General features: G+C 52.1%; 5 protein-coding genes across 6 annotated transcripts; 4 read left to right on the top strand and 1 right to left on the bottom strand.

Annotated features, from left to right (window-relative positions):
- The first annotated feature begins 70 nt into the window (after nucleotides 1-70).
- On the top strand, nucleotides 71-2,863 carry LOC101777579 (thiol-disulfide oxidoreductase LTO1). The gene is made up of 7 exons (XM_004985777.3): nucleotides 71-240; nucleotides 350-626; nucleotides 977-1,233; nucleotides 1,324-1,436; nucleotides 1,667-1,814; nucleotides 2,027-2,164; nucleotides 2,408-2,863. The coding sequence occupies exons 1-7, from the start codon at nucleotides 154-156 to the stop codon at nucleotides 2,486-2,488; spliced, it is 1,101 nt and encodes a 366-aa protein (XP_004985834.1). The 5' UTR covers nucleotides 71-153; the 3' UTR covers nucleotides 2,489-2,863.
- Nucleotides 2,864-2,988: 125 nt separating this feature from the next.
- On the top strand, nucleotides 2,989-4,539 carry LOC101777169 (coiled-coil domain-containing protein 124). The gene is made up of 2 exons (XM_004985776.2): nucleotides 2,989-3,750; nucleotides 3,870-4,539. The coding sequence occupies exons 1-2, from the start codon at nucleotides 3,184-3,186 to the stop codon at nucleotides 4,020-4,022; spliced, it is 720 nt and encodes a 239-aa protein (XP_004985833.1). The 5' UTR covers nucleotides 2,989-3,183; the 3' UTR covers nucleotides 4,023-4,539.
- A 211-nt stretch (nucleotides 4,540-4,750) lies between these two features.
- LOC101776759 (probable signal recognition particle 43 kDa protein, chloroplastic) lies at nucleotides 4,751-6,328 on the bottom strand. The gene has a single exon (XM_004985775.4). The coding sequence runs from the start codon at nucleotides 6,278-6,280 to the stop codon at nucleotides 4,949-4,951; it is 1,332 nt and encodes a 443-aa protein (XP_004985832.3). The 5' UTR covers nucleotides 6,281-6,328; the 3' UTR covers nucleotides 4,751-4,948.
- Nucleotides 6,329-7,713: 1,385 nt separating this feature from the next.
- Nucleotides 7,714-11,606, top strand: LOC101776359 (4-coumarate--CoA ligase-like 4). The gene is made up of 5 exons (XM_004985774.3): nucleotides 7,714-9,072; nucleotides 10,547-10,692; nucleotides 10,797-10,864; nucleotides 10,947-11,049; nucleotides 11,196-11,606. Exons 1-5 carry the CDS (start codon nucleotides 7,857-7,859, stop codon nucleotides 11,307-11,309), a joined length of 1,647 nt encoding a protein of 548 aa, XP_004985831.1. The 5' UTR covers nucleotides 7,714-7,856; the 3' UTR covers nucleotides 11,310-11,606.
- Nucleotides 11,607-17,851: 6,245 nt separating this feature from the next.
- On the top strand, nucleotides 17,852-19,752 carry LOC101775680 (expansin-like A1). 2 transcript variants are annotated; one of them, XM_004985773.3, is made up of 5 exons: nucleotides 17,860-18,106; nucleotides 18,214-18,323; nucleotides 18,425-18,603; nucleotides 18,748-18,880; nucleotides 18,984-19,716. In XM_004985773.3, the coding sequence occupies exons 1-5, from the start codon at nucleotides 17,953-17,955 to the stop codon at nucleotides 19,230-19,232; spliced, it is 825 nt and encodes a 274-aa protein (XP_004985830.1). In that variant the 5' UTR covers nucleotides 17,860-17,952; the 3' UTR covers nucleotides 19,233-19,716. The 2 variants fall into 2 exon arrangements, with proteins under 2 accessions (XP_022679335.1, XP_004985830.1); XM_022823600.1 differs by having other exon boundaries at nucleotides 17,852-18,106; nucleotides 18,425-18,880; nucleotides 18,984-19,752.
- The last annotated feature ends 790 nt before the right edge of the window (nucleotides 19,753-20,542 follow it).

Genomic DNA, 20,542 nt, shown 5'->3' with positions numbered 1-20,542 from the left:
GTAGGCAGGCCCATGAGCCAATCCATTACCATTACTTTAGGCCCACAAGACAGTCAAGCGTAAAATCCAGAGAGCTCTGAGCTTTGCTCTGAGGACCTGAGGTGGAGCCAGTTCGCCTCGCCTCTCACCACCGGTCACCACTCACCTCCGCCCATGGCGACCATCTCTGCAGCCCTCGCCATCTCCTTCCTCCCGTCCCCGACTCGCTTCGCCGTCCCCTCCTCGTCCTCGCGCATCAAGGTAAAATTCCTTCACCACTTACCTCTTGGCCTCCTCCTTCCTCTAAGGGGGTGTTTGGTTGTCCGATTCCGCGGCGTCTTTCACTTTCGTGTTCTCCATCTTCGTGCAGAGAGCGGCGCGCTTCAGGTGCTGCGCGGAGCCTTCTTCCCAGGAGCAGGAGACCTCCGCCGCTCCTCCGACCCCGCCGCCGGAGAAACCCGAAAGAGCGTCCCCTCCGTCTCTGTTGGGCATTTCCACGAGCACCTGGTCTGCGGGTGTCGCTGGGCTGGGGTTCCTGGAGACCGGCTACCTCACGTACCTCAAGCTCACGGGCTCCGAGGCGTTCTGCCCCATCAGCGGCGGAGGCTGCGGCGACATCCTCGACAGTGACTACTCCGTCGTCTTTGGTAATCTCTTGGAGCTGTTTCTTTGTTTTTAGACAATCTCTTTGCACATCTCTTGGCGTTGTTGCTGACGGCTTGTTGGTGTAAACTAAACTTTGGCATTGTGATCATGAGATTTAGACCGATTTTGTATAAGCAATCTCACTATGCTTTGCTTCTTGTTGTATATACAAAGCTAATTGCATTTTAATTCCAAATGGTGGTTGATTATGATATTTCTTTTCCGAATCAACCATATGATCTTACTAAAGAACGCTTGTCTAATAATTTGATAAAATACGTAATCACAGATACGCAATGTTATGCCCTTTTTATCTAAGTATTTAGCAATTGTTCTCTCTTGAACTTGACAGGGATACCTCTTCCCTTAGTTGGTCTGGTGGCATATGGTTTGGTTACAGCACTTTCTCTGCAAGAAAATGGAGCGGATTTGCTCCCTGGATTGGATGACCTGGATATTCGATTAACATTGCTTCTGCTTGCTACTTCTATGGCGACTGCGAGTGCTTATTTTCTTTACATCCTAAGCACTAAATTTGTTGGGCTATCTTGTTCATACTGCTTGTTGTCAGCATTTCTCTCGTTCTCTCTACTTTTCATCAGAGTAAAGGTATGTGCTCACAAAGAAAAAGTGTGTTTTCATTTGAACCTCTAACCATGTAATCCAGTTAAGTAATCATGTTCAGTATTGTACTTCCAGGACTTCGGTTTTAAACGCATCCAGAAGTTCGCTGGTATTCAGGTAGCTGTAGCTGTCATTATAGCTCTTGCTTTGACAAACTCGTACAGTTCGGCTACTACTCAGTTGAAAGGGTGAGCCTTCCTTATTGATGCCACAGATATTCTGCTCCCTGGATTGGTTATATACTGACTCATGGGACACCTACATTAAGCGCTTAGTAAATTTGGCTGATACTCATTTGCCTTGCGGCTTCGCTTTATTTTGTTGTTATTTTGCTTATTACACCATGTGAACTTACATATTTCATTTTCATTGATACCATTGGAAATGAATTTAAGATTCCATTTTTCATTTTGTGCAGCACAGATGATTTTGTATTAGAACCATATGAAACAGAGATAACAACCGAATCATCCCCATTTGCTATTTCACTGGCTAGACATTTGCACTCTATAGGTGCTAAGATGTATGGAGCATTCTGGTGTTCTCATTGCAATGAACAAAAACAGGTACATGTTCGTTCACCTTATTGAACTCTATGTAACTATAAATACCAAATGATTTCAATGCTGGACATTATTCAACTACTTGTTTGGAACACTATTCTAGTGCTTGTTGTTGGTGTTGTTGCTGCACTGACCAAAATTCCAAAATGGAAGTATAAATGTCACCAGAAAGTGAGCCAAGAACCACTTTTCAAGCTTACCAAGTGTTTATGCAGATGTTTGGTCGTGAAGCTACAAAAATTTTAGACTATGTGGAATGTTTCCCAAATGGAGCTGGTAAAGGAAAGAAAATGACTCAAGAATGTCAAGCTGCTGGTCTTGAAGGTTTTCCAACATGGTTCATCAATGGAAAGGTAAGGTAGTTCCCCGCAATTTTGATGTTTGCACAAAGACATTATGTGTTCGTTCCATAGATCATTGTCATGTTGAAATATAATTTCATGTCTGCAACACCTCTACTTCACCTTTTGTATAGAGCAAACTGGATGATGCTAATCTTCCGGTTACGGCGGGGTCTGTTTACAAGTTACCAGCATTCATTTTGCCTACGGGTTTAATTTCTTATTTGTTTACAAGTTGAGTTTGTACCTGCTCAGGTTCTGAGCGGTGATCAGGAACTTGAAGTTCTGGCAGAAGCATCGGGCTTCGTTGCTGAGGGTACAGAACAATCCAAGTAAATTGCACCGAATTGATAGTTGATACTATAACTTTCCGAACTGAAATTGGGAGCTTCCTGAACCAATAATCTGGATGGAGTCTTTAGACATGAATCAATATCCCAAAATTGGCACTCGAGCAGTTGCATCCGAAGGTTGCATAGTCTACTTGACAACTAACAATTGTAATCTGTAGCAATTCTACTTCCTCTCCGAGAAGAGAACAGGCCCCAAGGCAACGTGTTGTACAACCATTTTGTAGATCCTAGTTTGTACTGTAAATGTGTAACCCTACGAATACGCACGCTTGTTCATTTGACGTATATGATGCACTGCAATGTAACGCTATACCTGCTTGTATGAAATTCTAGTTCACATAAAACAGCAGTTGGAGTACATTTGATAGCCTCTCCATGTTGAAATTATGTTTTGAATAACTCCAGATAGTAATCAATAAGTAAATTCATGTGAACAATTCATATTTGCTGATCCATGAAGCCCGGTTGCCGGTTGGCACATCACCCAGACGTGTCGACCTGTCGTCATGGTCACGCTTCCACGTGAACGAACGGCTGACGCTAACGAGGCATGACACGTGGTTAGAACGGGCTGGCCCGAAGAATTCTCAGCTCAAGCTTAAAAGAAGAATCCAGAAGGCGCCGCGACCCAGAAGAACCTGTGGAGAGGCCGCGAGCCGCCGCAGACAGGCCACCGCAATGCCGAAGAAGATGGGCGTCAACACCAAGGCGGAGGCGGCCCGCGCGCGGCGCAGCGCGGCAGAGGCGGAGCGCCGCGACCGGGAGGCGCGCGCCCAGGAGGAGGCCTATTGGCAGGCGGCCGAGGGCCCCAAGTCGCGCTCGGTGCGCCGCCGCGAGGAGGACGCCGAGAACCGCGCCGAGGCGGCCGCCCGCCGCGCCGAGAACCGCCGCCTCGCCGAGCTCGAGCAGCAGCAGCTCGCCGCCGCGGCGCGGCGCCCCGACCGCAAGGCCGCGCGCGTGGGCGGGCCCGCCGTGCCCAAGGTCACCGAGGCCGAGCTGGCGCGCCGCCGCGAGGAGGAGCGGCTCCGCCTGCAGCGGGAGGCGGAGGCCGCCAAGAAGCGGCAGGCGCGCACCGCCGACGAGGAGGAGTACGAGCGCGTCGTGCTCGTCGCCAACACCAACAGGGACGACTCGGTCATCGAGGCACGATCCGTGGAGGACGCGATTGCCAAGATGACAATCGCTGCCGAGCCCGCGCTCCCGCCGGATCGCCACCCCGAGCGCCGCCTCAAGGTCTCGTACAAGGTATGGTTATTTCCGTTCCAGATGACCTGCGAAATGAAATTTGAACATGCGATGGCCACTCAGATTCTTGCTTGCGCCCGCTAGTTGGACTTCTGAAAATTTTGTGCACATTGATGCAGGCATTTGAAGAAGCAGAGGTTGCGAAGCTCAAGGAAGAGAAACCTGGTCTGACTCTGCATCAGTACAAAGACATCATATGGAAGCTGTGGAAGAAATCCCCAGACAATCCACTGAATCAGGTGCAAGCATTAACCCAGTTTTTTCCTCCCTAGATCTCTATCAACTGAAGGTCACCACCATTTCATAACGATTTAAGAAGCGCTTTCGCACTTATTTGAGCCTGAAATTGTTGGCTTGAAACTGTACCTTTCACCGGATCGGTGTCGCCGGAGGAGTGAAAAAATCGGCCGTAGTTGGCAAATGGCGACTTGGCATGGCCGTGGCCGTGGCCGTGGCCGTGGCCGTGGCCGTTGTCACATAATGTAACCGCAAAGTATACTTTAGTCCGGTAAAGTATACTTTAACCGCAAAGGTTGCTGATTCATTTCCTATTTGAAAAAATCGGCCGTAGTTGTCTATCTCAAAGAAGCATTTTGTTTCCTTTAGTCCGGTAAAGTATACTTTAGAGGCGAAACTCCTTTTATTTATGCAAATAGGAGTTCTGTAAACAAGAGAGATAGACATCAGATGTGCAAGGATGGATATTCAACGAGAGATGATTTCTATATGTGCAAAAAAAGATGATTTATCATTTATTCGTTAATGGAATAAACATGTATCATTGTTGTATGTAAGAGTTTTCTTTTCTGAAATGCTGTGTGCAAAGAGTTCTTCTGATGCTGCGAGCTGCGTCCACTGATCCTGCAAGAGCAAGACCTGCGCACAATGTTTATGCACCTCGTGCATCCTGTTTAGCAGACTAGCAAGGCTGAAAACTGATGCTTTCATGCGAGACAGGTCGACCATACATACTAGCAAGGGTTCTTTTAATCCGAAGAGAGAATTTAAAAGGTAATCATTTCCGAGTGAGCATGGATGAAATCCGCTGAAATTGCTAATCTCGGTCGAATTATGGTACTCACAAAAAGGTTCCGTCCTACTACAAAATTCAAATTGCTATTGATACATGAATTGCCTGGGCACCACTTTGAACACTGGATTCGATCCAAGCATCAGAAGAAGGCAAACGCGGCCACCTTCATGGAGCAGTGGCGCTGCCATCGCCACCAGCGGATCCTGATTGCCTCAGCTCAAACTCCTGCACGAGCTCGTCGTCCACGTTCTCGGCAGGCTCCCACGTCGCCTCCTCAATGTCCACCCACTTGACAAGGTACTCCCATTTCTCCTCTCCGCCCTCCGCCGCCGCCGGCCTCTTGTCCACCACGGCCTCCGCCACGGCGTACTCCAGCCCGGCCTCGAAGTCGCTCACCAGGTCCTCCGCCACCCACGGCGCCCTCACCCACTCCCTCTCGCCGCCGTCGCGCCACTCCACCAGGTACTCCCGCCACTTGCCTTCGCCGCGGCCGTCGATCACCTTCTCCACCTCGGCCCACTCGTACACGGCTTTCTCCAGCTCCTTCTCCGCCGCCTCCAGCCCCTGCCGGAGCTGGAACGCCGCAGGGTTGCCCTTAGGCGTCTTCTCGAGTACCTGTTGGACCAGCTCCAGCGGCGTCCGGCCCTGCCCGTCGGGGGCCTCCGGGTCGGCGCCGAGCTCCAGCAGCGTGCGCACGGCCACGGCGCGGCCGTACCCCACCGCGATGTGCAGCGGCGTCAGCCCGCCGCCGGCACGCTCCTGGTGCCCCACGTCCGCCCCGGCGGCGGCGAGCGCACGCAGGCACTCCTCGGAGCCCAGGCCCGCGGCGAAGTGCATCGCGGTGCGCCCCTGCGCGTCCTCGGCGTCCGGGTCCCGCTGCAGCGTCTCGTCCGCGAGCAGCGCGGCCAGCGCTTCGGCGTCCGCCTTCTTGGCCGCCGTCCACCACGGCGTCTCGTACTCCGCCACGACGTCCGCGGCGATGGCCTCCGCGGGGATCCAGGATGGCTCGTGCCCGTCCTTCCACTCCACGAGGTACTCCGTGGCGACGGACGTGGTGGCCGACCCGTCCTCCGCGAACACCGGGTTCTTGATCGTGCGGCTGGAGACGATGCGGTCCACCTCGCCGTACGCCTCCTCGTCGTCGCCCCCCTTGCTCGCTGGCTCTCTCGGTTTCTGGTCCTGGAACACCGCGGCGACGGTGAGCCGGCGCTCGCGGAGGCGGAGGAGAGAAGGGGAGGCGAGGGATGGCGGTGGCGTCCTGTGAGGGTTCGGGTTCGGAGGCTTGAGGCGGGACAGCGATGGATGTCGTAGGACGGCCTCCATTGGAGTGGCCGGCGGGAGGATGCGGCGACGGTGGACTGGTGGCGCGCGGGGAGCGAACACGCTGATGCTTTCGGTTTGGGAATTGGGAGGGGAGGTAGTGGATAAGGCGATGGGGTTCTGGATCCTGGAGCAACACGGGCCGTATGATCCAAATTTGGACGGTGGCGATTCCATGACTGCTTTTGGTTTTTATTTTTGGGTATTGTGGGCCCCAATTACCTTACAAGGCCTAAAACATGTTCAAGTTGGGCTGTTGGCCCAAGCAACGTTCATCTTGGCATTGGAAGTTTGTTCCTCCCGAGAATCGGCCCGCTTCTATCGCCTCGTATTTAGTCCTTTTTTATCCTTATTGTTTAGCTGGAGATGCTCTAAACTTTACTGGCTGGTATCTTACTCACTATCCAACTAAAGTTTTGCTGGTATCTTATTCACCATCCAGCTAAACTTTAAAGTTTAGGTGGATACTCCTTGTCAAGCTACGTCTAGCTAAAATTTAGCTAGTGGGATCCAAACAAGCCTTACAGACTTTACAGAGTCAGCCTGCAAATACTTCTGATTAAATCCGGTAACAACTAACTAACCAATTGAATTGCTAAAAGAATTAATCGATTAAAAATAAACTGCCTGCCTATCCCGTTGCCGAGCCGCTTGCCTCTTTCGTCGCATTTGCAGAGGAGATGCGCGTTGAAGAGTTATTCAATCGGTGGAGTACGACTGTCGTTTGACGGTTGATTTTCCTTTTTTTTTTCTGACACGTCAAGGTCGACTGTCACAGTCTGCTAATGTTCGGTTCTTTTCACCCACGGTTTGATTTGTCCACACTCAGTAGCTGCGCCAAAACTCCATCCAATGATGGATCGGCGCTAACTAGGCTAGGATAGGTCTTTGTGCGGTAGCGACTAGCCGATGATTAACCAATCATTTTGCAAGTTGCAACGCACTAATCGCTCGAACAAAAAAAAAGACTGGCCGAGTCTTACGTTTCGTGCTGCTCCGGATCATGAGAGGCATCCCAACCACCTACCGAGGAGAGCCAAAAGTCAGACGTCGCGCACTTTGACACCTGCACAAAATGATGGCGCCGTGCTCGGTTGTTTCCTTAAACCGGGACTGGAATCTGCAATCATATGCGGCGGTTAGTGCAATCGTCCAAGCAGGCTGCCGTACAGAAAAAATGGAGCATCTTGCCACGGAGCCGTAGAAAAGACACCAGTGACCAGAGGTCCAGAGCCCAGTGCAAAAACCACCACGCCGGCACGCCGGCATCCTACCCGGGCGGCGTTCGCCCTGCAGCATCGCGACTCCAACAAAGGGGATTCGATCTGAGCCCCGGTGCACGGAGCACTAGAGCATGTTCCCCGACCAGCTTCCACCCCAAAGAAGGCAAGGACGCCGGACGCGCACGCACGGCAGCTGCCACGATACCTTGTCACCGACAGGTGGTTCACACACCGCTCGTCAGTTCGACGACGGCAGCTTCGCCAACCACTTTCTCGGCATGTTCCCCACATGCCGCACGCTTTCCAGTGGTCCACCAGCCTAGCTAGCCTCCTTTTGAACGCGGGAGACGGCGACGGCATCGCACGAGGCCTACTGCGACCTGCCACTACTAGTCAGACAGACCAGGCAAAGAGACCCCCGCAGACGCAGGCACGCAGCCGGCCTACGCACCAACCACTCGCACACGGCCAGAGAGCAGAGGCGGCGCCAGCACCCGATCCCGCGCAGCGATCCGATCCCGCCGATCGCGATGGCGCCGCCGGAGGTGGACCCGCGCAGCGGCTACTGCGCCGCGACGCGCTCTTTCCGCAGCAAGCGCGCGCCCGTCCCGCTCCCCGCCGACCGTGACCTCGACGTCGTCGCCTTCCTCGCCTCCCGCCGCCACGCGGGGACCGTGGCGCTCGTCGACGCCGCCACGGGCCGCCGGGTCACGTTCCCCGAACTCTGGCGCGCGGTGGCGAGCGCGGCCACCGCGCTCGCCGCGCCGCCGCTGTCCCTCCGCAAGGGCCACGTCGCGCTCATCCTCTCCCCAAACTCCGTCCACTTCCCCGTCGCCGCGCTCGCCGCCATGTCCCTCGGCGCCGTGATCACCACCGCCAACCCGCTTAACACGCCCGCCGAGATCGCCAAGCAGGTCGCCGACGCGCGACCCGTCGTCGCCTTCACCACCCGCGACCTCCTCCCCAAGCTCCCCGCCGCCGGCGACGGCCTCCGGGTCGTGCTCCTCGAGCCCGAGCGTCTCCCCTCCGACCCCGCCGCCGTCGTCGCCACCATTGAGGAGATCTCCGCCACGCCGCCCGACCCCGCGCGCCGGAGGGACCGCGTCACGCAGGACGACCCGGCCACGCTGCTTTACTCCTCGGGCACCACGGGGCCCAGCAAGGGCGTCGTCGCCACGCACCGGAGCCTCATCTCCATGGTGCAGATCATCATGACGCGATTCCGCCTCGAGGGGGCCGACAGGACCGAGGCCTTCCTCTGCACCGTGCCCATGTTCCACGTCTACGGACTCGTCGCCTTCGCCACGGGGCTGCTCGGCTGCGGCGCCACCATCGTCGTGCTATCCAAGTACGAGCTCCCCGAGATGCTGCGCGCCATCAACGAGTACGGGGTCACCTACCTGCCGCTCGTGCCGCCCATCCTCGTCGCCATGGTGGCGCACCCCAAGCCGCTGCCGCTCGGCCAGTTGCGCAAGGTGCTCTCCGGCGGAGCGCCGCTCAGCAAGGAGCTCATCGAGGGATTCAGGGAGAAGTACCCGCAGGTGGAGATCCTGCAGGGGTACGGGCTCACGGAGAGCACGGCCATCGGCGCGTCCACGGACTCTGCAGAGGAGAGCCGACGGTACGGCACGGCTGGGCTGCTGTCGCCCAACACCGAGGCCAAGATCGTGGACCCCGAGACCGGTGAGGCGCTGCCGGTGAACCGCACCGGCGAACTCTGGATCCGGGGACCATACGTCATGAAAGGTAACAGATAAATTAAACCACGGGAATCACGCATGTCCATGACCTGTAGATTAATTTCAGATAACTACCTGTAGTTGCATTTGACCTAATAATGTCTTAGTCTTTGATCAGGGCGTGCTATTAAAATAATAAGCGTACTAACTGTGTTCTGAGTTGCGATAAGCATTTGTCTAGAGATAAGCATGTGCTGATAATACTTGCATAACTTGCATGAAAACAAATCAGAGTTACCAAGTTGACCAGATGCATCTTTGTAGATCTCGATGCTAATTTTGTGTATGTTCTACAAAGTAACAATCATGTGCTGACATGCATGATGTCTATAAAAGTGAATGAGATTTGTTTCCTTCTTAAGATACTAGAGCCATTGCCTGAGCTGTTCATATGAGCAATCTAGTTGCATTTTGATGTTCTCAAATATGTCAGTAAACTGTGTTAGCTGTTCTGGACTGTGATCGTGTTTAATTCACAGTTTGCCTCCCCTTGAAGCCTTTTGCACAGTCTCACAATCATGCGCCGACATGCATTATGTCTATTAAAAGTGAATTAGATTTGTTTCTTTTTTTAAGATACTAGAGCCATTGCCTGAGTTTCAATCTAGTTGCATTTTGATGTTCTCAAATATGTCAGTAAACTGTGGTTGCTGTTCTGCACTTTGATCGTGTATTCGTGTTTAATTCACAGTTTGTCTCTCTTTTGCACAGTCTTGCCTTTTTTATTTGTAGTTCAGGAATTAGATCCAACCATTTTAGTAGAGTAGAACATAATATGCACAAGCCAGAAAGTAATGGAATTACTGGCTTCAGTATTTAGACAACAAAGTCCCCATATATTTTACATGAATATCTCCATAGGCTTATTTTGTCACGGGCCACTAACTTTTTACTCAGGTGGAACTCATCCACAAATACACAAATTGTGAAACTGAATTCTGTAAACTTGGTCCTGTTTGAAATATATATGGACGAGGGCAGGGTCCCTTGAACTCTAAAAAAATCCACAAATACACAGTCAGTATATACAGTTAGAATGAGTTGCAGGGAATGTCCCCCTCAAGTGTACCAGTAGCATATAGTGCTGCCCCCTCAACAAATGGTTATTGCCTAGTGCACAGCAAGATTAAATGTTTAGACACTCGGGATTGACTTTCATCCTACAAACAGAAAGATTAGCTGAAATATTCAGACACTCCGGATTGACTGTCATCCTACATGCGTTGCAGGATTTCAATTGTTGTCTCTGTTCTGTCCCGAACATGTGTAAGAATGTTCAGAATTACGGATCATCAACACTCATTCTTACTTTCGGTTGATTCAGTAACAGAATATAGTTTCTCTTCAATTTTAGAACACTGTCAGGGGTTGAGGCCTGGGTGTTACAGGCAGTTATAGACATAAGTAGTGGCCTCTGGTAACATGAAATGTGCAGTGCAAGTCGGCAGATTCATTCGAACATGCAATGTTGATCTTCCCAGGGTACTTCAAGAACCCAGAGGCAACACAGTCAACGGTGACACCTGACGGATGGCTCAAGACTGGGGATCTCTGCTACATAGACGAGGATGGGTATCTCTTCGTAGTTGATCGTCTGAAGGAGTTGATCAAATACAAAGGGTATCAGGTAAGCATCACTGTGGAGATTGTGGAATGTCTGTCCTGAAATGCCTCTGTATTCTGAGCTAGTAGTGTTTTGTGGCATCTGAAATATAACTCGTGTATGGACAGGTGCCTCCGGCAGAGTTGGAAGCTCTTTTACTAACACATCCAGAAATTGCTGATGTCGCTGTTATACCGTAAGTGTCATCGAGATGTGAGTAAAATCCTTTTTGGCATCTTAACTGTGTCAGGTTCTGAACGGATCGGTTCTTTTGGCAGGTTTCCTGATCGGGAGGTCGGCCAGTTCCCTATGGCCTACGTAGTTAGGAAGAAGGGGAGCAAATTGTCAGAACGCGAGATCATGGAGTTTGTGGCGAAACAGGTAAGCAATATGGGGTTCATGAATCACCAGATGATCCAACAAACATGACATGGAACATACAGATTCACCGTAAATAGGTAGCCATCTGCCTAATTGCTACAATTTCCCTGACCTGCTGGCTGCTGCTGTACTTGCAATGTTCACAGGTAGCGCCTTATAAGAAGGTTAGAAAGGTGGCGTTTGTGGCAGAAATCCCCAAGAACGCTTCCGGCAAGATACTGAGGAAGGATCTCATCAAGCTCGCCACATCCAAGCTATGAAATGTCCATTGGTCTGATTTTACTGTATTGGCATCGACGAGCAGTGAGCCATTCTTTGCACCGTCCTAGTATTGGCCAGCGTTCTAAGTGAAGATCCCATCGGCTATGTGCCTGTGCATACACTGTTCACATACAACTTTGGGAGGGTATATTGGGTCTGTACCTAGGTTGAATAATCAGCATGGAAAATAATTTCCGAGTTCTAGTGTTCTCTTTTTCCCATGAATGGATCATCACAGTCACAGGGCATTGTCCTGGACTCGTCGCTCCTTCTCTGTTGTTGCTTGATGGTGTTTACTCGTTCGTTGTTCAGTGCTCTGTTCTTGCTTGATGGTGTGAAGTGGACCGCCAAATGCCCAAGTGCAGTACAGTAAAGTGGCGCTAAGCTTTGGGCCCATATCTCCGGAACGTGTATGACATGCAGAATCCACTGCTACACTTTATACGGTGCCATCTTTTCCCAAAAAAAAAACACTTTGTGCCTGCCAAGATCTCTGTTAGCAGTTAGCACAGACAGTGATTCTTAGGGTTCGTGTGATGATTTGCTTTGTTTGTGTGATATGAACAAGTGCGCGACTTTATCGGGTTTATTCGCAACAGTCCGACCGTTAGTCCACCAGTGACATCTTCCCTTGGAAAAACCATGGCAAAGGCGCCGGTAGGTGGTCGCCGCAGCTGCCCGCAGTTGATTCGGCAGCCGCACCCACAAATTGGCGAGAGAGGTCTCACACCCGTGGTGACGGAAGCAAGGCCCGGCCACCTGCACAACGTTACGTGTACAAGGAATATTTGTGCCGGCACGGCGATCCCTTGCTGTTCCATGGACGCAATCACGCAAGCAAGCGGCGGTGCACGCCGCCCAGCCACGGGGATGGGCTGGGCTTGGCACATATGGCACGCGCACCTGCTGCTTTTCGCCGATCCGATCTCCGACAGAATAAAGGAGAAACCGACTGATGGGAGGCGCGCGGCTAAACGGGTGTAGCGACTAGTTAAACGGGTGTAGCGACTAGTTAAGCGAGCCCCCGACGCCGGACGTCGACCGGTGTAACGTTCGGAGAAAGGAAGGAGAATGACTCGAGTAAAGCAGGGGAGCCGGGAGCCAAAGCCGGATTCGATGGAGGCCGGGGAAAGAGCGGAGTCCTGGAACAAAAGGTCAACTCGCCGAGGAGCGTATGCCTCCGCCGCTATACGGGAAATAGTATGGGTCATGTCAGTGCCCCGTGTGCGGGGCCGCCGGGTAGAGGATGCATCCTCTCTGCAAGTGTAGAGGACAGCTACAACTGAACTGCCCGAACCTCAGCAAGCCGCGGACGGCACTGGCATCTGCAACCCGGCGGCTTCCAATAGATGTCAGGATATGGAAGCCAGTCGGCCCACAGCAAGCGCCGACCTACGCGGCGAGCTCGCGTGCAGCTCGCCTTCCCAGAAAGCACGACGTGTCACCGGATCACCTCTGCGTTAGCCAGAACCCAGAAGAGTACTTGCGTGGTCGGGAGAAGCGGAGAGAAGGCCCAAGAAGCCGCACGCGGCAAGCCGGGGCCGGCACGCGCGTGCGCAAGCTTGCGCGTCGCCTCGCGCCGCGGCTCGTGACAAGGCGCGCGGGAGACGGCCGTTTCGAGCTTCCGGCAAAGCGTTTGGCGTACGTGAACGTGTACCAGCCGGCCGGCCAACCGGCGACCCGGACGTACAAGCCGGTGCGATAAAATGCAGTACTCCGCGAGTAAACTCTCCGGCCCCCTGAATCAATCAACGTCAACGCATGGGGCGCACGGCACGAAACGACGATGCAAAATCCCGGCCGGACCGTGCGAGCCTCCGCGCGCCAGCTCGCTGGCCGCGCCGCGCGTGCGTCCGCAGGAGTAAAGGAGTAGCCGACGATGTGCCCAGCGCCAAGCCAGTCGGGCCGGGGTCGCCGTTCGCCGACCTGGCCGTCACCTGGGGCTCCCTGTCCCGTAGCGTCACGGGCGCGAGCGCGCGACCAGGACCAGCGGGTTCCGCGACGAAGTGACAGGCTAGCCGCATCGAAGCATCTACCGCCCGCCTGCCTGCCTGCCTGCCTGCGTCCGCGCCGGCGCCGCTGAACAAGGGGACACCGGGAGTGGAGCAGTTTGCTAGCCACGCCGTGACGATAGATCCAGAATAACTAAGGGCATCGTATCGAACCGGTGGCGCGAATCGATCGTCGCCACTGGCGTCCTGGTTCGTATGCTCGCAATAGAAACTGTTGGTTGAGCTGGTGCCCGCTTGTACTGTTCCGGTAGTGGAGGATGAGGTCACGCACTCACGGAGCCATACATCGCAATTTAGCATCACTAGAGGAACTCGAGCCGAGTTCACTAAACAACCCCTACTTCAAGTTTAAAGGACAAGTCAAAAAAACGAACTTCAACAGACATTCTACTTGGTTCCTTAATTTGGTGAGGTCTTCAAATCCTCCCTCCACCATCCATTCCAAGAGGTCTCTAGTGAGCTCTCTATACATGAAGACTATTGCTGAAGTTGAAAAAAAAATTATGATCCTTAAAAGAATAGAGAGAACCCGATTTAACATTTGGAGGCTTTGGTTTGAGGGCTATTGATGGAGTTGCTCTCCGATGATTCCAATTTATTTGTTAAATTCCAAGGCAATGCACAATGCGTAATAGTTTCTCCAATTTCCGGGCAATTTGAACTATGGATTTTCACTGCAAACACAAATGGGAAATTTATTGTTACCCAAAAAAAATATGTGGATGTATAGTTGGCATACAGCGACATGCTGCTGCAATCTTCTGTATCTTTGCTCTATCGATGCAAGCCGCGCGGAAACTCGATGAGAGAGCATCTTCGATTTCTTATCATAGACTATAGAATTTGCAAATCATCAGTGGACCTTGACGTAATCCTGGCATATTACGATACATTATTAGGATACACGGGTATCTATATTCAAGGACAAATAGTGTCCTGATAAAATCACAGAATGAATGCAACTATACTTTAGCGAAACGATCATCATCCAATAACATGTTTGTTAATCAGCCGATGGAGTTGTTAGCCTTGCTTGTCAACTGCAACCGATGAATTGTCACCCAATTCCAGTATTATTCCACCATGATTCCTGGACGCCAGAAACATGCCACTGTAAGGGTTCCTATACAAACCAAACGGTCACTGAAATAAAACTTGGACAGATAAAGACTGCATTCATCTTAACTTCCGAACAAACCTTTTAAAACTTTCAGAAATTCCACTTTCACCCTAAACCACCACCACTCCTAGGCTTCTCACCTAGCTATATGCTAGACTGCTGCTACTGCATTTTCAGAAACACAAAAGAAACATATAAAAAAACCAGCTCCCAACAGCTTCAAGTGATTAGTACGTGATGCATCACCAAGCAAAAAAAAAAAAAAAGTAGTTCCTTTTTCTGCGCTGCTTCGGTTGTATGGCCTACGGAATACTAAAATACACACTACGTGATGCACGTACTCATGCTTGCACACACTGCATTATCCAAAACTGATGTCGCCTTCCCTCACTGGATGGAGAATATATGATGCATTCATGGCACCCATGCATATCATGTCATATCATATTATGATCATTAAGACTGACGAATTTAATTTCAGTTTTTTTTGTGTGGCTGTGTGGCGTGGCTGCCGTGGCAGCTCAGGTCGCCGGCGGCCATGGTCTTGCCTGTCTTGCAAGTGTGTGGTGCGTGAGAAGCATGCAGTACACATGATAAGCCTAATCCTTTCCTGCCGGCAGGGCTGCCGTTGCTTGCTTTCTCTCTCCACATCATGCAAAGGCGGCCACTTCCGTTTTGCTCCTCCATTTCAGTCTTATCCCCCCACACCCCCCACTCAGCTTCAGCCATTTTGTTCAACTCTCCCTTCCTTCCCTTTCTCTCTGCACGCCCCCTAAATTCTCCCTTTCTGTGTCACTCCATTTCGTAGTGCTCGCTACTTTTACAATAAAATTAGCTAGAGCACATGTATGTATGACCATAGCTTTAGTGGTATAACCATCACACAAAAAAAGGTGCAGATACGGTATGCATACAAAATTGGCCCTAGGTTAGGCATGCTTTTGCTTGGTGCCTGTAGTATCTGAAAGTATACTGTAATAGTGGTACGTGATGATTTTTTTTTTTAAAAAAGAAATTGTGCTGTGATGATTTGGTAGTACATTCATGCTTGCAAACGTGCATGAGACTCAAAACTGACGATGTACATGCTGTCAGATAAGCAAGCCACTTTCAATTCGCATGTTTGAACATGCTGTTTCTAGTCAAAGAATTGTGCAAAAAGATTCCCCGCCCACCGAAGCCTCTGGTAACCAGTCGCCGGTAAAACTGCTAGTTACTACTGCCATGTGAACGTCCATGGCACGGTCAGTTGGTCAGTCGATCAGTCAGATGCACCGAAACATGTCAATTCTGCGTCAGAAACTCCAAAGGATGATGCAGGGTGATCGCTACCCGGTTCAAAATCTTGTGCCTCAAGTGTCTCTGATGTTTCTGCCGCCGTGGAAGAACCCTGTAGTGTGAAGTCGCCGGTGCTCGGATTGGATGCATCAGGCATTGCTGACTGGTCGATCGGAGTTGGGGGAAAAAAATTCTTTTAGGAAACAAAAGAAGGCGGCGCGCGGCGGCGGCTCCGACGAGCAACGGGGCATAACCTTTTCCTCCAAAAATAATTCAGTCGACGAAGGCCGTCGGATCGAGCTGGAGAAAGGGAATTGTTAGCAGAGCACATCTTCTTCACCAACCCCCACCATGGCGGATTTTCAATGCTGCGATCGTGCACGAACGCCAAGACCATACGGCACCGCTGCCTCCTCATCTTGACACTATTCCAGTTCATTTTTTCCCCTCAATTTTTTATGTGAAGCTGCTTCTTGATCGTGTTTATCAGTGGTTTAACTAATGACGAAAGGAGGCAATGATGTAGAACGGACTCGACAATGGGTGGACCGGAAATGGAATACATCCAACGCTCAGCAACAAGGGAAGCTCACCGGCCAGCACAAGCAGCTTGGCGACCCACCCCTGCCGATCATTGCTCGCTGATAAACCCTTTTAACTACATTGCCTTTTTTTTTGTCCAATACTTCATTTTTTGTGGACTGTCCGTACAATTTACAATTAGTTCATTCAGGGTACAATTTATTCAGATATACGAGTACTATTTTAGAAACAGTACTATGATTGGTTCTGATATTACTTTGAGATTACATCCGAATAAATCCATTCGAAAAGTCTTCTGCTAACGAAGCTGCCAATCAGCGATGCAGATAGCCTGTTGCTCTCACAATTTTCTTAACAAAAATTGTTCTCGTACATATCCTTTTCAAGTGAAGCAGCTGCAGTTTCTCTCCCTTTGAAATCCAAAGGAAATTCTGCGTCCGACGGTAGCAACTAGCAAAGACTTCATACTATACATTTGTACGTATGTAACCCTCACGTCCTAGAATATTAACTGCGCGCACACGTAAGAAAGGGAAAGGAGAATGATTCCCTTGGATTAACGCGAGTCACATAGGTTCGCATTGTTTCGACCGAGTGACGAATCCAGAGAGAGTCGATACCCGCACGACCGTGATCTCTCAGATCAGTACGGACCAGTGCGCAGTAGACTGGTACAGTAACTTTGCATTGATCAGGACCATCAAGCCCGGGTACGAGTAGATACGGCAACGAGTACGCGTCCGGAACATCTCATTTAAGGAAAACACCAGAAAAACGCGACCATTTAACCTCCGTGTGCCGCTACCATGTACGGTGGCCCCCCTGCTGTCCCAGAACGGAAGCAGCTGGAGATCTAAAAACATTGTACTCACTCCCTCCGTTTGAATTTTATTAATTTGTTTGGAAAATGTTAACAGTGTAGTAATTCTTATTGAAGCCTTGCCCCGGCAGAACGGCAAAATGTTAATAGAGGTAGCAGCAGAGGGAGGGAGAGAAAAAGGTGCGGTTTCTGCGAAAGCTGGCTGGAGACTGAGGACAGAACAAATATACCCTGTACTTTGGCGGAAGCAGGGAGATCACGTTTGATACCTCCGGCGTGGAAGCGGCCAAACGGACCACCTCCTCCTCCTTTACGCCGCCCGTGCCGCGCTGTTGCACGGGCGGCGCGCGAGTCGGTGGCCCTCCGCTCTCCCCTTCCGTTTTGTCACGGCTCGCTCGAGTAGCATACCATACTCGCTCGCAGGGACGGCCGTAGCCCCATCCCGGCGGCACCGAGCAGCCGTCCGTCCCTGGACTCCTTGTTCCCACGCGCATGGCATGATGTACACCCCGCTCCTACTCGCGCCTCATCCGTGGTATCCTATTCCTCTCCCCGTCCCTGTCGCTCCCGTCGCCGACTCGCCGTAGCAGCAGCAAGGGTTTGTTTGTTATACGGGTTGCTCTGCTCCTTCGGGTACCTGCACGGCTACACTACACCTAGTTACAGTTACAGCGAGGAGCGTGCCTTCTGCGACCTCAGCTGACCTCAGCTCAGCACAAGGACAAGGGAGGGGCGCGTTGCTGTGTGACTGTGTGCCTAGTGCGCTGGGATGGTGTATAAAAGCAGTCGTGAAGCACAAGGATGCCCCTCTCGCCGCCTCTGAGCCAAGCAAGGATCGATCGACCACTCGACCCGACCCACTCCGCGCGATGAGGGAGATGGCCGTCCCTGTCCGCCTCGCCTCCGCTTCCTCCTCCCTTTCGCTCCTCCTCCTCGTCCTGCTCCCGCTCCTCGCCTCCGCCTGCGACCGCTGCGTCCACCACTCCAAGGCCGCCTACTACGCCTCCTCCCTCACCCTCGCCGGTACGCCGCCTTCCATCGGTCGGCAGCGACCGCACGCCGATCGCCCGACCTCGCTCTGTTTCTTTTATGATTCTAACCAGAGTTCGTTCGCGTTGCGTTGCGTGCAGGCGGCTCCTGCGGGTACGGCGCCGAGGCGGCGTCCATGGGCGGCGGCTTCCTCGCCGCGGCGAGCCCCGCGCTGTACCGGGCCGGCGTCGGCTGCGGCGCCTGCTTCCAGGTAATAATTCCCGCCTCGGCATCATCCAGAACCAGAAACGCGTTTGCCACCCTTGATTTTGATTCGATCCGGCGCGCCCGCAAACGCCCCTGCCTCTGCAGGTCCGGTGCAAGGACAGGAAGCTGTGCGCGGCGGCGGGCGCCAGGGTGGTGGTCACGGACCGCGCCAGGACCAACCGCACCGACCTCGTCCTCAGCAGCCCCGCGTTCGCCGCCATGGCGCGACCCGGCATGGCCGCGCGCCTCGCCAAGCGCCGCACCGTCGATGTCGAGTACAAGAGGTGGGTGGGTAAAGTAAAACACAATCCAGGAGATGAGATTAACCGCCTCTTCTTTCTTTCTTTCTTTCTTTCACCAACCGCTGCACCATGTGAATTGGAAACCGGCCGGAGGGCTCAGTTTTGTCAGCGCTGCGCCATGTGCAGGGTGCCGTGCGAGTACAAGCACCGGAACCTCTCGGTGAGGGTGGAGGAGAAGAGCCGCGCCCCCAGCGAGCTGACCATCAGGTTCCTCTACCAGGGCGGCCAGACTGACATCGTGGCCGTCGACGTCGCACAGGTAAAGAACAAAGATTCTACCGTCCCGGAATTACTCTCCGCAGCATCAGAGTAATTTGTTGGATTTGAATCGGAATTCTGATTCTGCCTGGAATTCGGAACAGGTCGGTTCGTCCAACTGGAAGTTCATGACGCGCGACTACGGCCCGGCGTGGAGCACGAGCCAGGCGCCGCCGGGGCCGCTGCAGCTCAGGGTGGTGGTGACCGGCGGGTACGACGGCAAGTGGGTCTGGGCCGACCGCGAGGTCCTCCCGCGGCGGTGGCGCGCCGGCGAGGTCTACGACACGGGTGTCCAGATCGCTGACATCGCCCAGGAGGGCTGCTTCCCCTGCGACACGCACGAGTGGGAGTGAAAACAGTGACGACGGCATGCTCGGCAAGGCAACACAAAGCCGAAGCCGAAGCTGAAGCTCCCTTGGCCCTGAAACAGTAGAGCCTCCTCCCTGTCACTGCCCGTTTGTCTGGGCTTTGATCAGAGGACTAGAGAGAGCCGATTAACAAACACACTGACAAGAGTGACACCAGAGTCCGAATCCCTCGGCAAACTCGGCTTCTTTTCCTTGTACATGAGCTGCTGATGTGTCGGATAAGTATTAGCCTAAGCGTCCCGGAGGCTGGAAAAAAGAATAATGTAACGAGTGCTTTGACGGCGGCCGCCGCCTCGAACGTGAAGCAACAGCTACCTCGCCATCGGCCATGGGACTCCAGCCATGGCGGATCAGTGATTTTCAACTGGATCACATGGCCCGTTGCTTCTGCCAACGTACTTCTCCTTTGTGCCCTTGCCTTGTGTGAGCTGTGAATGTGAACGTGCAGAACAGGTGAACTGTTGATGGACTTTCGTTTCAAAAAAAGAAAAATAAAACAGTTGATGGACGCATCGGTCTGTTGCATTTTTTTACTCGGTTCGTTGTAAATGGGTTGGTGTGTTGGACGGCACGAAGTCGTTAACCGTTGCGGGATTCAGTGAGCGGAACAAACAGCACGAGAAGGAAGAACGAGAGAGAGAGAGAGCGTAATTCAATTAGGTTTCACGTATTAAAGTTTAGTCCCTGCCACATTAAATATTTAGATACTAATTAGAAATATTAAATATAGGTTAATTACAAAACCAATTGCATAAACGAAGGCTAATTCGCGAGAGGAATCTATTAAGATTAATTAGTCTATGATTTGACCATGTGATGCTACAGTAAATATGTGCTAATCATGAATTAATTAGGCAAATTAGTCACGGCTTACGCAAAAATTAGTTTTATAATTAGTCCACATTTAATCCTTATCAAACATCCGATATCATCCGAACTAAAAATTAATTCATATATCTAAACACCCCTCGGACAGGCGTCTACGCACCCAGCGAGCATATGTTTGGGTGGTTGGGGCAGTCGCTGCCATGATGCACACCACAAGTCCGCAGTGTATGACGACGGTCAGGTCGGACACGGCCTGCAGAACTCGCGTACCGTCCAATATAATGGTGCCGGTTGTGAAAGGGAGATGAGATGAGAGCGTCTCGCATTTTTTTGCTGTGTACTGCGTGACACCTGGGAGGCGTCGCACCGTGCAATCCTCTTTGTAGGTGCCGGACCTTTATTCTTCCCATAACATGGTCCGTTCGATCGGAGACTAGACGGCTGAGATCGCCTGAAAGTCTTAAGGT

This window comes from Setaria italica, chromosome IX (assembly GCF_000263155.2).
Source record: "Setaria italica strain Yugu1 chromosome IX, Setaria_italica_v2.0, whole genome shotgun sequence".
In the NCBI taxonomy this organism is placed as follows: Eukaryota; Viridiplantae; Streptophyta; class Magnoliopsida; order Poales; family Poaceae; genus Setaria; species Setaria italica.
The sequence above is the reverse complement of the archived record's forward strand: the minus strand, read 5'-3'. Positions and strand labels throughout refer to the sequence as shown.